The 16,520-nt window shown below is 38.5% G+C and overlaps 1 protein-coding gene across 1 annotated transcript in view; it reads right to left on the minus strand.

Moving 5' to 3' along the window:
* Positions 1-10,367: 10,367 nt before the first annotated feature.
* CPLX4 (complexin 4) overlaps positions 10,368-16,520 on the minus strand; it is a 34,050-nt gene continuing 27,897 nt past the window's right edge. The window contains exon 3 of the mRNA XM_067545660.1: positions 10,368-10,595. Coding sequence (XP_067401761.1) covers positions 10,368-10,595 — 228 coding nt within the window. The remainder of the gene's footprint in view (positions 10,596-16,520) is intronic.

Here is a 16,520-nt window from a genome sequence, read left to right on the forward strand (position 1 = left end):
AAAAGACACACATAATAATGGGGGCACCCTGTACAGCAAAAAGGCTTTTCCAGTAGTGACTTCTGTAACTACTCTCTAAAGCTATTGGCTTCAATCAATCCTTAATTTTTATGGAATCTCTTTAATCACTTGTTTGGTGATTCTGATTGTACCCTTTAAACTGTGAAAATGCTGATCCTCTATCTACTGACGAATTAGCTGCTTGAACCGACCAGATGCTTTCAATAAGATTTTCAGAATGTTCCTGTCACGTTTTAATTCAAAGGTCAAATGCTTTAGATTTGTTTACTGTGATATTTTTAGTCAGGTATTTTAATCTGCAAAAGTATACAAAGGGTTGGAGGTAGTATCAGGTTTATAGGTCGGTTGAAATTGTGCTTGGGACCCTTTTTTGTTTCTTTATGATGTAGAAAAGCAGACAAACTTTTTAGTTTAACATAAATCTGTTTGTTTGTTTGTTTGTTACATAAGTAATTAAGCTCTGAAAACTCTATAGTGACTGGTTAAATGATGACATCACAAAAGGCAAATTCAAGCAAATGGGGGGAGAAGGTATTTTCAAGCAGACTGGGAAAAGTTGAGAAAACATTCAACTCTGATGTCTAAACAACTCTTTGGAGAAAGGGTGTCTTTAAAGCTTATCCTTACCCCTTCAGCTAAGATGTGAGCACTCACTATACACACCTTTGAGATGTCCCAGAAGTCATTCAGAAAAAGCAGGGAAGACCAAACTTGACATTCCTGATATTTTCTAAGATGAAAAAGAATTAAAAAAAAGAAACCTTTTGGGGGGAAGGGAGGAAGGTCCCATGCTTGTACATGGGTTAGGGGAGAACTATATTATAACAAATCCAGTGTTAGGAATCTTTTGCAGTTCACTTTCGAATCAATCATTGCCAAGAGATACGACAAGATGGGTGTGACAGTTACAGGGCTAGCTGTACCTCTGCCCTCTCCGAATGCATCTTCCAGGTGCCCAGCTTCATGTCTTTGCCACTCCTGGGCTGGAATTTCACAATTTCTCCACTCTTAGACAAGGCCCTGGATTACAGTCCTCTATAGATCCACCATTCTTACCCCACAGGTCTGACTGGGTGTGGCACCTGCAGTTCTTCCCATCAGGAGTTTGTGACCAGGTGTGAATCCAGTGGCTAGGTAGCCTGCTTAAACTAAAAACGTTTTGTTTTTCAATAGGATCAAAGCATTTAGAGAAAAAGGGTTTAAAAATCTAAACAGTCGACAGACATGTCTATCTTACCTGAAGCTTACTATCCCCGTAGGGCAACCTAGGCAGGCCTAACTTCTTCTGACACCTCAGTAAGTTCCATCCTGTGTCTCAGTCCAGTTTCCCAGAACAGCTCCTCCCTCCCTTGAGAGAGACTCTCCTTTTAAACAGCTGGAGTTCTTTTGTTCTTCTGCACTCTTGGGCTTTGGCCCTTCTGGATAAAATCAGCCTGTAGGCTCAGCAGGAGATTGAGCCAGAATCCTTAGATCCAATGGCTCTGGCATTTTCCCTTAACAACCCTTAAGTGTTTGCTGAGAAGTGACTTATCTTTAGCCAATCTTTCCTTTCCTGACAGTCCCCTATTAAATTAAACCAATATATTCATACAATCTACATATAACCATGTCTCCGTACAGTATTAATAAATTATTACAGAGCAGCTCTAATTGCATCACAGTAGGTTTAAAGACCTAGAAAATATACCACATGGAACTATCCTATATTAGGTGAGGGTGAGCTTAGTTACATGGATCTACAGATCTTTCTAATTGCTAATGTCTATGATCCCATGATCACAGGCATTGGGAGCACTTTTTTTCCTAAGGTGATTTTGAATTAAAACTAAATGGCTTGATTGAACACTCAGGAATCTGTTGGCCAGTAGCTGTGAATACAATGTAAATATGTCAAAGAAGATAAAAAAGCAAAAACCTAGGTTTTTGTTTTTTTGTAAGAGTGAAAGGAAACTTTCTGCCCAAAGAAAGAAAGAAAGAAAAATCACATTTAGGCCCTGATCCTGCCCACACTTATGCATATGCTTAATTTTTACTACCATGAATAGTCCATTGACCGCAAGAAGACCACTTGTAGTAGTAAAGCAAAGCATGTGGGTGAGAATTTGGGGTCTTAATCAGCTTTCACTCTGAGATGTTATAATCTTGCTAGTTATGTAGTCTTCATAGAGCTTTCTAGGCCAGACAAGAATCATCTTCATAATTTAAAAAATAAGCAGATTTGTTTTTTTATTTTGAAAAAACAAAAACCAAACCAAGCATCTTTAAAAAGGGCATAAGTCCATTGTCACCCCTCTCCCCCCTTTAATATTACATAGGAAACACAAATAAGGCCCATACTGACACATCTGTCAACCTATGCATGACCAGGGCCCAATTTGCATTATAAGTAGGGCTAATTTGATGGAAATAGTTTGAGTTGGTTCAACCTGTTCTTATTTCTTTTTACAACCACACCCTTATATACACCCACACACGTAAGTCCCAGTTTTCAAACACCCTGGTTTTCACATGCAAATATTGCACAACGTTGGCATTAAATGAATTAATCCATTTGTAAGGAATTAAAAAGAACTTGAGGATGAATCAAACCCCTCCAGGCATCTATCACTAGAACAGTTCCCACCTCTTAATCACAAGTACAGTGTACGGTTGGAAAAAATCAATTTCAGACATTATTGCATTACAACTACCACTTAAATATACCAAATTTACAACCCCCAAAGCTACATAGAATTCTATATACATATATGTGTGTATTTACTTGTATATAAAATGTATTTATACTGTATTTATACTGTATTTATTGAGAGTAACGATGTGCTAAGGAAAAAGGCTCATTTCCGTCCCTTGCAATTAGTGGAATTTTTGGTATTAATTTCACTGTGAGCTGGTTCAGGTTCAACATAAACAATTCTTCAGAAAAAAATTATATATATATATATATATATATATATATATATATTTAAAATAAAATATTTTTCTGATCCTTTAATTTTTTAATGTATACATTATATAGTTATTACAATGGCGGTACTGGAAGAGGACCTTCAATTCAAACACAACAGCTCTGACAAAGGAATAGTCTATGTAATTCTAAAGTTCTTTGGGGCAGGGACTATCTTTTCATGATGTCTCATGTGTGTTGTAGGCTATGCGGGTAATGTTTGCTTATGTTAACTGAAAATGTGTTGAAATGCAAATAGGGAGCAGGGCTTTGGGCTTAATGTATAGGCTTCACATTGGGTAAAGTTAAGTTTGTTAGCAGGAGCGAATAAGCGATATTAATACAAGTGACTCAAGGCATAACCTTGGGTCTTGTAGTAAACATGTTTTTACATTAACTGATTTTAGCAAATGTTGTAGGGGAATTGTTGGATGTTTTGGAAAGTTGGGAATTGCAGAACTTGCACTGACACAAGTGAAAATTGGAATGATGTGTGTTATCGATAGCCAATAAAGAAGTAGAAGATCTTTGGGTCTGGGGATACATAAAATTAACTACGGTAGTGGGAGAACAGATATGGTTAAAAGGTAAAATTATTAATTAGCTTATTGTAATTTATTATAAATAGGGTAGCTCCCAATTTTTAGAGCACTTCATACAGCTTCAGCCACAGTTTAAAGAAAGGACCTCAACCTCCATTCCTTCATCAAGAGATTGATCCAACCCATGGTGTCATTTCACTTTAGCAATGTGAGTATAAATGTAGAGTTAGGCTGTTATACTGTAATTTTTAGGCATGCTCGCTTTAGTTTTATCATATAATATTTTGAATTTAATCACTCATTGAGTCACTCAAGGTTCTTAGACTGAATTAAATAAATTACTGCAACCAAATCAAGGATCAAACCTTGGGTTTATATTATTTTTAAATTTTGCATATAAACATATGAATGAGAATATCTAAATCAAAGGTTACAGTATGAGGGTGCCTGGCATAATGGGCTCTTCAACTCTGACTGAGGCCTAGAAGTGCTCGCTGTTACAATAGCAATAGATATAATGAAAGAATAATGTGGTAGGTCTAGAGGGCTTTATGTATCACCCAGCTCTGCAGTCTATATATCTAAGATTCACATAATACATCTTTAAAAAAAAAAAAAAGTCATTTAGGGCCAAGTCCTGCATGCCTTACTGGTAGGAAATCTCCAACTGCTCAAGTGTGAGATGCTCTGTTTATGCTGTGAATAGAATCACATCAGGGAAGCCAGTTATAACAAAATTGCCTCACAGTCCGAGAGTGGATGGCCCCATTCAGGGGTAGAGTAACACTGGGAGGGGTATCTCCAAGGTTCCCTTTGCAGAGCTCCGGCCCAGTTGCTCCAATGGGTAGAAAGACCAGTGAAGTTTAGCTGCAGGGTACTCCTCCCACCTTGGAAGAGGCCCAGAGATCCACAGGTGGTGACAGACACATGGCAGATTCCTCCACCCCCAGTCCTTGGTTCTTAGTAGCGTAGCTCCTTTGACGGAAGCTGTATTTGATTTTCTGGGTAAGCTCTATGAGGATGATCAGGAGATGAGGTACATCTTCTCTATTCCCATGCCCACAGAGGGGCCACCTGATCCCTGCCTACTCCCCCTCCCCCGTTTGTGCAGAGCCCAGTACTCACCTCATGACTGTCCTGCTCTTGAGGCCCTGTGAGGGAGGCAGCAGTGCTGTGGCAGCAGCTGACTCCGCCCTTCCGTGGGGAAGCTCACAGGTGAGGAGGGCTCCCCTCAGCAAGGAGACCTTGGAAGGATGAAGATGAAGTTTTCTGCACTGCAAATTGGATGCAGCTCCCACTAAAGATGCCCACTGGAGTCACTGAGAGTTGTGCTGCATCCCATGGCCCCTATTTTGTAAAGAGAACAGTGCAAATGCACCCCTTGTGTCAGTGAGGCTCCATGTGATGCAGGAGTCAGTCTGCATGGTTCTCCTTGGGGGATCAGGGCCCATGTTTGTAAGTGGGCTAAGGGATATGATTGATTATTGTAACCAAGTTCTCTGATATGGTGTCTGACAGGTAGACAAGGCCCAAGGAAGCAGGATTTGGTCCTTAAAGATCACAGACTACCTCACATTGTGGGCTGGATTCTCATTTACTCCATTCTGGCTGCATCCACTCATGGGTTGTTGTACCACTTTAATTATAGTAGTATGGTTAAAGCAGTACAACTTTTGCATGTAGACAATGCCAACACCCTGATTCAACTCTTATCTTTCAGGCACAGATCCTGCAATTAACTACATGCAGACACAGTCCTGCACCCATTTAGAGTCCCATAGTCAGTTGCAGGTGTCCCACAATCAATGAGGGCTTTAGTTGCCCAACTTTCAATCTCATAAAATCTTCCATGCTAGAGAGGACCTGACTTTTTAATGGAAAAAAACAAGTAGGGAAACAATCTGTCCCAGCAGCCTTTTATTTATTTATTTATTTATTTCTAAAAAAGCCTTTTAGATCTTCCTTAAACATCGTAGAAAAGCAAAAAGGACCTAAAAGCAGGGATCACCTTTGAAAATTTAGGATCTGAGGTTTATGGGGAACTTATATAATTCTTAGTTCCTGGTCTCAAAGGCAGAAGTTCCTTTCACCTATATTAAATTAAAACAAAGTGTCCTTTCTGATAAGCCAGGCAACATCAGATTGATGCTGCCATGATGTGTGTTTGTACTTGATTGAACCTGGTTGGGAGTTTGTGACTAACCGATAACCTTAAAGGGGCTTTTTCTATGTTTGGAGAGGGATTGAGACACAGAGATGGGGACAGTTGGTGTGAAAGCAGTCGTCTGGCTGGAGTCTTGAACTTCGATTACTTTGATGGGAGGGTCTGAAAGTGAGGCTTCATCTGTGTGCATTTTTGCTACTACTCTCTACCTTTGTTCAAAGCAACATAGCAATGTACATAATGCTAACAAAAATAGACTGGACACAATATCTTTCGTCCCCCCATAAACCCATCCCTGACATTCAAATCTTTCTGAACTGCTCAACAGCCAGGATTGATGCACTAAATACTTAAATAGTGCTGTAATTTTTTGTAAAATCTCCAGCTAACCTTAACTAATAAGAGTATATTTTTGGAAGCAAGTGGCGGGAAACAAATAACACATTTTTAATAAGATTGCCTACATTTTCCCCACTACACAGGAAAAAGTAACCAATTTAAAATTACAAGGAACCTCTGTAGGAGAAAATAAAAGATACACAAATATATAATATTTGAATATATTCCCACAATGAATATAAAAAGGGCTCTTGATATTATATATAATGAACATTTGAAGCACACAGGGATTGAGAGCAATATGTGGCAAGTGGTATTGCACTGTAGATGGGAGACAATATTGTAGCCCTTGATGAGATGATAAACTTGTAAAAGTTTTGGATGAATTTATCCAGTCTATTTTTTCCTGTGCTAAAATACTTTCTTAGGTACTGCTTCAGCACCATACTGGAAAGCTTGCAGGTTAAATGCAAGCAGTGAGGCTACACTTAAGTCCAAGCCTTGACATTAACAACAGGACCCGGGGGGGGGGGGGGAGAGGGCGGGGAACAGCGGGGAAATACATTACATTTAGGGAATCAACCCATTCTTAGGAATTGAGCCTGCTCCCAACTCAAATGAAAGAAAAACTCCCATTAGCCTGAGTGGTGCAGGATCAACCCTCTATTGAGCTCTTGGTTCCTCTTTCTTACATACACGGGATGAGTAAACTGTCAACAGCTGTGCATGTGAATGTTTTCTGGTTCAATGAAATGTTGTACATTGTTGTTCATAAAGCTAGTGAAGTACATTTTTATTACATTTCTTCAAGTAGGCGTCTGGAATAAAAGGGAAAGAGCTTTATATTCAAAGGGGATGTTGTCCACTTAAATGGAGGAAAATATACATATTGTGAAAGCAAAGCTTTATAAAACCAATGGCCAGGACCAATAGAAATGTCTCTACAGTGCTTTTAAATTCCAATAAAAAACACTGTTTAAATCAATAAACATTGCAATCCAACCATTGCAGCACCTGAAAAAGAAACTGGTTTCTTTGATACTTCATTGTCCAAGCCAGGAGATATGCAACAAGTAAAGAAAAAGCATCAGCAAAGACAGGTACATTAGATTTTAAAGGATCTTTCATTTGTAGTACCTAGTGTATGTTTAGTAACATAGGAAAGGAAATGTGTTTACAAGACCTGGTTGAAGTTGACAGAGTCCCTTTAAATGTTCAATCGTAGGGAGACCGTTGTTTCTCTGTATCAACCACTGGACTCTGAGAATGCCAAGCTATTTCCACACTATACCCACCCTTCTGAAGGTCCTATGTCAAAGCAACCATACCTTCTCTCTGAAGACAGTCAAACAGGAATTCCTTTGAAGCCTCTCAACAAAGCCCCTTAAATGACCATATTGTAGATAGTGAATGATACAAGGCACTCCCTCCCCTAAGGCAGTGGTTCTCAACCAGGGGTACATGCTTCCAGCGGGTACATCGACTCATCTAGTTGCCTAGTTTTACAACAGCTACATAAAAAGCACTAGTGAAGTCAGTACAAACTAAAATTTCACACAGACACTGACTTGTTTATCCTGCTCTATGTACTATGCACTGAAATGTAAGTACAATATTTATATTCCAATTGATTTATTTTATAATTCTATGATAAAAATAAATAAGACATTTTTCAGTAGTTGTGTGCTGTGACACTTTTGTATTTTTAGGTCTGATTTTGCAAGCAAGTGGTTTTTAAGTTAGGTGAAACTTGTGGGATGCGCAAGACAAATCACACTCCTGAAAGGGGTACTGTGGTCTGGGAAGGTTGAGAGCCACTGACTTAGGCGGTTCAGGGAGCTGATCCCACAGAGGCCAATTTTAAATGCAAATAACCCCCCTAGTCAATATTAAAGATGGAAGCTGTTGGGAAAAAGTAATTAAAAACCAGAGGCCCTGGAGTGAGGGGGTGTTGAACTCCTAATGGATCTCATATCTAAAGTCCACTTGAAAGCTTCTTTTGGCCATTTCGAGGAAGATAAGTGAGACCAGGTTTGGCCTGTGTGATCACAATGAAACAGTGGCCACGGATTAATGCATTTGTTCATCCTAAATTAATTCTTTACTTGAGGGATGGGGGAGGAGAGACAGAGAGAGAGACATATAAACCTCTCAAAGAGTGTTAATCCAAGCACACACATCATAGAATACTTGTCAATTTCACTCCTGGTCTATCTGCCCAAGCACTTACACAGCCCTCATCACCATAGTACTGAGCACCTCACGACTATTAATGAGTGTATTCTCACTATAGAGAAGTGTTATCATCCCTAAGTTACAGCGGGAGAACTCCAGCACAGAAAGACTAAATATTTGCCCAAAGACACACAGGAAGTCTGTGACAGAGCCAGGTGCTGAACCAGATCTCTTTGAGTCCCGGTCCATTGCCTTAACCACAAGACTAAGCTTTACAGTAGCTATGGACAAGAGTCATCTCCTAGTCCCTAGTTAATGTCTCTTACAATAGGCTATTTTAGAGGGAAAAATGCCTCATGTCTGCCAGACACTGGAGAGAACTGGCCAGCTAATTAATCTAAGTCCGCAGGTTCTAGCAAGTGATCCAAAATTATGTCTCTCTTTAACTAAACCAGGAGGGGCCGGGCCAAGCTTGTCTCAGCTGGAAACTGGCTAAACCAATTCAAATGATGATTAATCATATTTTAATGGTCACCCGATTACAGGACCAAATCCCCAAATCCTTATTTAGGACTGAATTTATTTATGAGAGGGTCACTCCTGTTTTAAATCAGGGTAATTGAAAGGAGAAATCAGGCTCTTAGCATTTACTCAGGCTTTATTCAGGCAAATCTCTGGCTGACATTAACAAAAGTTTTGTTTGAGTCAAGACTAAAACCTACAGGTTTAGCCAGATTCTGCTGTCACAGCAGTGACAATCAGAAGCAAGTCAGTGGAATTATTCAGAATTGACACTGGTGTCACTGATCAGAATCTTGTCTTGAGTAAGGAATTTAGGATTTAACCAACTGTAAATACCTTAAAAACTGTAGATAAATAAAGATTAATACCCAAGTGCCTAACAATTGAACTGGTGCTTCTTTCCTTATCTTACTGTTTCTTTGTTCTGAGATTTATAGGAAGCACATACACATTTCATGAGAAGTAAAATATATTCTAGAGTGGCTAATAACTAACAGAATTACAGAAAAGCATGAGAAATACTGGGAGAAAAAAATCTACAGGAGAAAAAGAAGTAAAGCTACTATTCAAGTTGTGCAAATCCCAGACTTCAGTCAGATTCATTGCTAACACACCACATGTGTATATAGTATAAGATGCACAAGAAAGTGATTGCAGAGTATAAGGTGACACCATGCATTAAAAATACTTACCTGTCACTTTTGGAGATCTGGGATCTGATAATAATACTTTGCATTTCTATAGCATCTTTCATCTGTAGAATAAGTATTAAATTAAAAGAATTTGGTGATCTCAATTTAGCCTATGCTTGATAGGCAGTCAACATCACAAACCCACACCATTTGGCACAAACAGCAGTCCAGATGAGACCCACTACTGTAATAGCAGGTTTGTGTTGTAGTTCATGACTGAGGAGCAGTTAAAGTAATTTGAGGAAGTTTGCATTATTCATATTCCTGGCTATAGCACTATCTTTGACTTGCCTCAAAATCACTATATTCAGTCAGAGCTGAGTGATTGTGCAGCATCTACTGTGAGTCCTAAATCGATCAAGCATTTGTCCTAAGATGCATTGTTATACATTTCAGGATTTTTGTTTATGGTTAGAGTAGAGCTGGTCAAAAAATGAAAATCTAGCTTTGCAAAATGTGTCAAAATTTCAACATTATTTTTGTTTTGCAGTGTTTGAAACTGGCCCAAATTTCATTTAAATTTTTTTTTTTTCCCCAGAAAACAATATCCAAGTGGTTATAGAAATTTTTCATTTACCAAAAACCCAATATCTGGTTAAAAAAATGAAAGCCATTCTAATATGCTTTTTGATGTTTTCAATAACATTTTTGGAAAAAAGGCGACACTTTTTGCAAAAAAATAAATTTGACAATTTTTCCTGAAAAATGTTTTTGAAAATGCCATTTTTCCATGTAAAACCTTTTTGTTTGAAAAAATACTGACCGGCTCTAGGTTAGTTCTATTTAAGCAGGTATATCCCCTACATTGATTAAAATCTGGAGGTTTAAAAGTCTCTCTCTCATAGGTACTCATACTGCTTTGGAACTATATGGCATTCCATCAGTTGTGCTTGCACCGTGCAGCAGCTCCCATGATACAATATTAAATTCACATGGTTCACAAAAACTCGGAAGCCTAGGTTTCTCTTTTACATGACACAACATTTCTGTTCAGCTGCTTGCTTTATTTCAGTGAAAGTGGCTTGAGCTTTTTCTTTAATAGTGTCTATATCCATATTCTGAATGTTCTGTAATTGTCCAAGGATAGACTCCTTGTCTTCTTCTTCTACTTGATCTTCTGCCACCATTTTCTGAAGGTCTTCTGGCAAATCCACATCATCTCCAGCCATCTGTATCTGGTTCTCATCCATTTCACTCTGAGGAGAAAAAAAAAAAAAAAGAAAAACAAATAGTACATTCCGTTATGGACAGTGCTCTGTCTTTGCTAATATAGAACCTGATCGATCACCCATTGACATCAATGGGAGTCATTCCATTGATTTGGCGGGAATTGAAGCAAACCCATAGGCACGTCAGTCAAGATTTTTATACACAACAAGTGAATTTGGGTGCCGAGTCTGAGACACCATAAAGAGGCCTGATTTTCAGAAAGCAGCTAGCACCTGCCCTCTGAAGATCAGGTCCCTTTAATTTGCATGCCAGGATTTGCTGTTGTTTTTTGTTGGAATGCTTACAGAATATCTGCTCGATCCTGAAAACAAAGCTAATGTGTCAGTTTGAGCAGCCCAAGTGAAAGCCCGACATTTTTTTTGTATTTTTCTTGGCCTGTTGGAAAGGCCCTCCAATCAAAGAAATGGTGGTAGTGGTTGCGCTGAGGATGGGGATTACCCTTTAGAGTTTGGAAATTGTAATGTTATGCTGGACTGCCAGGTCCCTATCCCCCAAATTAGAAACTCAGTAAGTCACTTTTTCTGATCTGTTTTTTTTCCAAGCTGTAAACGATATTGGGGGTTACCATAGTCACTTTTCTACTATGTCAGAATATGGGGAATATGTTTGCCAGACCACAATTTTGACAAAGTTAGAGAGGTAAAATAATTAGCAATTTTTAAAAGAAGTGTGCCTCTGAGCTACTAAATTGCATATATTGTGCCTAGAGTCAAACAGTGTGTTCTATTTATAATACCAGGCTAAGGGTCCTATTACAAGAGAACTGGATAACAGGGACTTGACATAACCACAGCCACCTTGTGTACTCAGGCACTGAAAGCTGGAAGCGAGAACACCAAGTAGTCAAGAAGAATTTGGCATTGGCTTAGGCAGACAGATAAAAAATATCTGCACAGCTGCAGTACTACTAACAAGGATAGCTGACCTTGGTCTGGGTGCCTGTGCTTGTAAGTTTTTAGCTGGAAGTTGATTTGCTGATAAGTAGAAGTTTTGAGGGGTTTTATTGCTGCTGCTAGGCAAATTGTTAGCCTAATAGAAGTTACTCTAAGTTCTGCTTTGTTTTGGTCTACCTATAAAAGATGAATTAAGAGTGTGCACTTTGGAGAAGTTTGAATTTTCTATGAGCAAGGAGACACTGACATCAACTTCCCCAACCGCTAGGAGGAAAACTGGCCACCGGAGACCTGCTGCTGTCACGCAACACCACCTCAGACTTTGGGTAACTATCTCTGAGGTGCTCTAAAGATTATTGCTATTTTTTGTGTGTGTTTTGTACTTGTGATGCTGTCTGGATCAGGAGTGACCATTTAGAATAATATTGATATCAATATTGCAAAATTACAATAATTCATATGAAAGAGGCCATGTGAGGTACCATTGGAAAGGTTATAATTTGCTAAGTACGATAATATTGTTTGTGTGTATGTATCATCTTAGTATTGTAAATTATGGATGTGTGTGATATATCTGTATCCAAAATCTTGTGCTGTGCTAACTGGGTAACACCCGCAACTGATCAGCCTCAGTACTGTTCAGACTGATTGAACGCCAATCAAGGGCCATCAGCTATGCAATGAACCCAGGGATGGAAGCCAGGGAATACACCTATGATAAGTCATCAGGACATGTAGACACATGCCTATGAACAGGGAACTCCAAGTGCTTGCTTTTCTATGCACATGTGGGCTTGTGTTTGAAACAGACTGCATGGCAGAAACTATAAAAGGCTGCTTCACCATCTCCATCTTGTTTTCATTCCTGCTTCCTACCTCTGGATCAACTCCCCTATATATGAAGCTGTGAAACAAAGGACTGAGACCCATTCAAGTACTGGATGTAATCCAGAGGAACTGTACAAGCAAATTCCACTGTTCTGCTAAGAATCTGATATATATGGACTTTGAAGTCATTTGTATGTATATAATTGCTTTGATAATTTAATCTTCCTCATTTTGTTTCTTTTTCTTTTACAATGAACCTTTAGTTTTAGTTACTAAAGGATTGGCTGGCAGCGTGGTATTTTAGGTAAGATCCAAACCAATATTGATCTTGTAATGTGGCTAATGCTTTGGAAATTGTTGGAAAAATATTTTAAATGAGGTTCGTTTACCCTGCACCAGATAAAAAAGAGATTTAAGCAGGTATTTGGGCAGTTTTTAAGTTTTATTTCTGTAGAGGTCGGACATTTTCCAGCAAGTGGTCAGTGTGAGACCTCGAAGGCATGCTTTTTTGCATATTTATATAAACATAAACATAAAATTACATATGCATAAATTCTTAGTGCTCATTGGTACACTCAAATTATTATTATAATTGCTATTGGCTTTACACTTTCTACATCTTCTAACTATAAACATATGCATAATATAAAAGATAAGGGCAGAAGATTTCAACATATTTATCAAAATTGTTTAGTCTATTTCCCAAGACTAAAGAGAAAGCGAAAATTACTTAAGGCTGACTCCTCATTTCTTCTGTTAATCTCTCTCTCTGACCTTGGCAGAGATAAGCACCATAAACAAAGAAAAGAGGAGGGGGTGGCTGATTTCAACAGAAAGCAGAACACTAAAAACAACTAAAATGGAGTAACTGTGGTCAAGCAAACAATTATTTTCTTTCAGGATCAAGAGAACATTTTGGTAAAGTGAACAGAGTTTTTTAAACAACTTCTCACTTTACTGGACCTCATTGATGATTGGGAGTCAGACCAGAGACTGAAATGCAATAAAAGGGGCTGTGTATTTCTTGTAGCTTCTTGATAACCAGTGTGGGGAATCAGAAACACTGTTTGTGACTAGTCGGGGAATCTAACTTCAGTGTTTACCACCAGTTTGGAAGAATTGCTCCCCTTTTGCAGCCTGCCCTGATCTTGGCATTTTCAAGAGGGCTACCTTAGGCACAGCTTGGTCACAGTACTCAATAAAGACAAAGATTTTTGAGTAGAAGCACTCTTGTGTGTACCAATCATTTATCTGATGGAGGTGCTCTGTCTCCCCCTGATTTATTTCCTGACACTACCAGGAAAACAGAGATTAGTTACCATAGCTTTGGGTTCAGATAACTGCAGGTAACAGTCCCTGGTTTTATTTGAACTGCTTCATTAATTCACCACCTTTTGTATTAAATGCTGGTTTAGCAGGCAAACTCTCATACTTGACAAGGGTTTTTTGTTCTGTTGAAATACAATGGAAGAAACAGGTCTGTTATAAGACTCAGCCATCTACATAACCCCTAACTAATTCCCACCAATAATTTATATAGCAGCCAAAAGTATGTTACAAATATGTCAGAAGACAGGTCTTGCAAGGTTTACAATCTAAATAGCCAAAATACAAAAGAGATCTGGGAGAAAGTATATAAGCACACAAGCATGTGATTGAGGTGATGTTCAATCCATATATCTTGTTAGGTCCACAATGTATTTTTAAATCCCTTTTCTTCCCATGTGGTTGGAATGTATTGAAAATGGGAACATTTTTGTTGCTCTTTTAAATATTCTATTCACCCAAAAATAGGTCAGAGATTCTGTTCAAACTGTACAAAAAGTCACCATAAAGGTATATATCATTTCACCCCAAATGGCAAAAGCTTTGGAAGACAGAACCATACATAACCAGTGCAATAGAATGGAAACTATTTTGCAACCTAAAAAGAAGGTAGTGCTACCTGGAGGCAACATTTGTTATTTAGTTTAGGAGGATTTGGAATTTGGCTCTGTTCACTTTTACACTAAGACCCCTTTACTTCTCTCTAGCAATGTAAGGGGTCTTAATATGGGAGCAGATTACCTTTATACCCACTTCTCATTGCTAGAGTGGCGTGAAGGAGTATTAGCATAAATAATATTCAGTCAGTGCTCACTTCAGAAAGGCCCAACCATTTATAAATTAACTTTAAAGGGGATTGGGTGGCCAATAAAGAACTTTAGGGGTTGTCTACATGTGGAGTTTATGGATTTGATAAACAGGAACCAGGTACTCTTGTGCTGGAATAAGAATGTTCACATATAAAGTTAATCAGGAACAACTCCGTGGGTAAACAAGCCTTAAGAGTGAAACCTTTTCCACCAAAGACTCCTCACAAAAGGCACTCAGATATTACAGCGATGAGTGTAGTATTAGATGCTGTACAGAACAGAAGAACTGAACAAATCCTTCTCCATCATCCTTAAACCAAATATATAAAACAAAATCAGAAACTATACGTAGGTCTCCAGTCAGCATCTGTCTGTGACACGCTGAAAGTGAGGGGCTGCATTGTGCATAATCCCAGCATTTTTGTAGTGTTGTTAAGTGGGGTAATAGGAGGACTTAGACAATAAAAGAGTGGATGGAAGTTGGGCATGAGTCTGAGAATGCAAGCGAGAGACAAGGGAAGGAACTAGTTAAGCAATTAAAAAGATTGAAATGCAGCAAGTGCTACACATGCTTGTTTCCTGCTTGCCTGCTGACAAGCCCTGCCAATGGGACTATGTCAATTTTTCAAACAATGGCCATTTTGTTCAAATTTTATGGTGAATTCTGATGGACCCAGTGTTCATAAGAGCAGGATATTTTGACACAGTTCACACATCAAAGATAAGCATTAATGTCTCATTATAGCTCCAAAATGAAGCATGACAGTGGCTAAGGCCCAATCTGAATAAGCAGTAATGCTGTCAGCAGGTGGTGTTTCAGAGAGCAAGAGGGTTCTGTATCTGAATGACTGTATGAATGAATCAATGTAAGAATTAATGAAATAATGTGCAGGGGATGTGCAGTCTCGGTTCTATAGCAAAGGAGGTCAGACTGGCTTACCCAACTGCTTAATAATTATTTACTGTTACAGTTTTCAGTGTGACAATATACTTGATAGCTTTGTTTATCTTGAATCAGATTTTTTTTCATATGCAGTTAAAATGGCCTAGGCAATACCAGAGTTAAATATGATGCAAATAAAAATCAACATGCCATCTCATGGCTGCTTGCAAGAAATAAAAGGAATATGATTTGCTACCAGTTGATCTGTGGCAGACAGCAACAATAGTATAATAAATAAATATACTTTATAGAGTGAAAAATGTATTAATAAGTAAACCTTTGCTACAAAAGGTCTTTCTCTTCATGAGGTTCCCCCAACCAGTAGTATAGATGGATGAGGGCAGACTTCAGATAACAAAAGTTACCCTACAAATTAGACAAACTCACGTTAACCAGTCAGCCATAGATTTTTCCAACCTTTAGAACTGTAGCAATAAAGATATTAATATTACTACATAATGAATTGCTGTACATTAAATCCGTACATGCATGGATGCATACACTACTTACTCTACTTACCTCGACTATAGTCAACAATGGGGTTGAACCAAAACCCCAGGACTGAAGATCCTGGGCTGTTGAAGTGTTTGAAGTCTGGATCCAGGAGGCAATTGTTTTAATTCAACCAATCTCTGACTATAGTGGACCAAATTCAGATGTGATGTAAACAAGTACAATTCTACTGAAGTCAGTGGAATTGCAACTGCTTACACCACATCTGCATTTGGCCCAGCGCCTATTAAGCTTGTTAAGCATTCCAGTATGGAACAGACTAACAATGGCAAACTAAGAAGAATATAAGCCTCATATATTCCTTCCTTCCAAGGCAGCTTCTCAGAGTTCCAGTTCCAATTTTCCTACTTTGATTGCTTAATGGAAATTTAGTTTAGATATCTGGATTCTACTGATTTTCATTAGCCTAACGGAAATGGGAAGGGATTTGTTTTATCAGAAAATCAGACCAAAATTTCCAGTGGGAGCTATTGGGTGTCCAACACTTTTAAAAATCAGTCCTATAATTCAGGTGCCTGCATACAGAGTTAGGTGGTTAACTTTAGCACCCTGTTTTGAAAGTCCTGGCCTTAATAAAGA

This window comes from Emydura macquarii, unplaced genomic scaffold (genome assembly GCF_026122565.2).
Source record: "Emydura macquarii macquarii isolate MOO-44397 ecotype Brisbane River unplaced genomic scaffold, CSIRO-AGI_Emac_v2 contig_1045, whole genome shotgun sequence".
Classification (NCBI taxonomy): domain Eukaryota; kingdom Metazoa; phylum Chordata; order Testudines; family Chelidae; genus Emydura; species Emydura macquarii.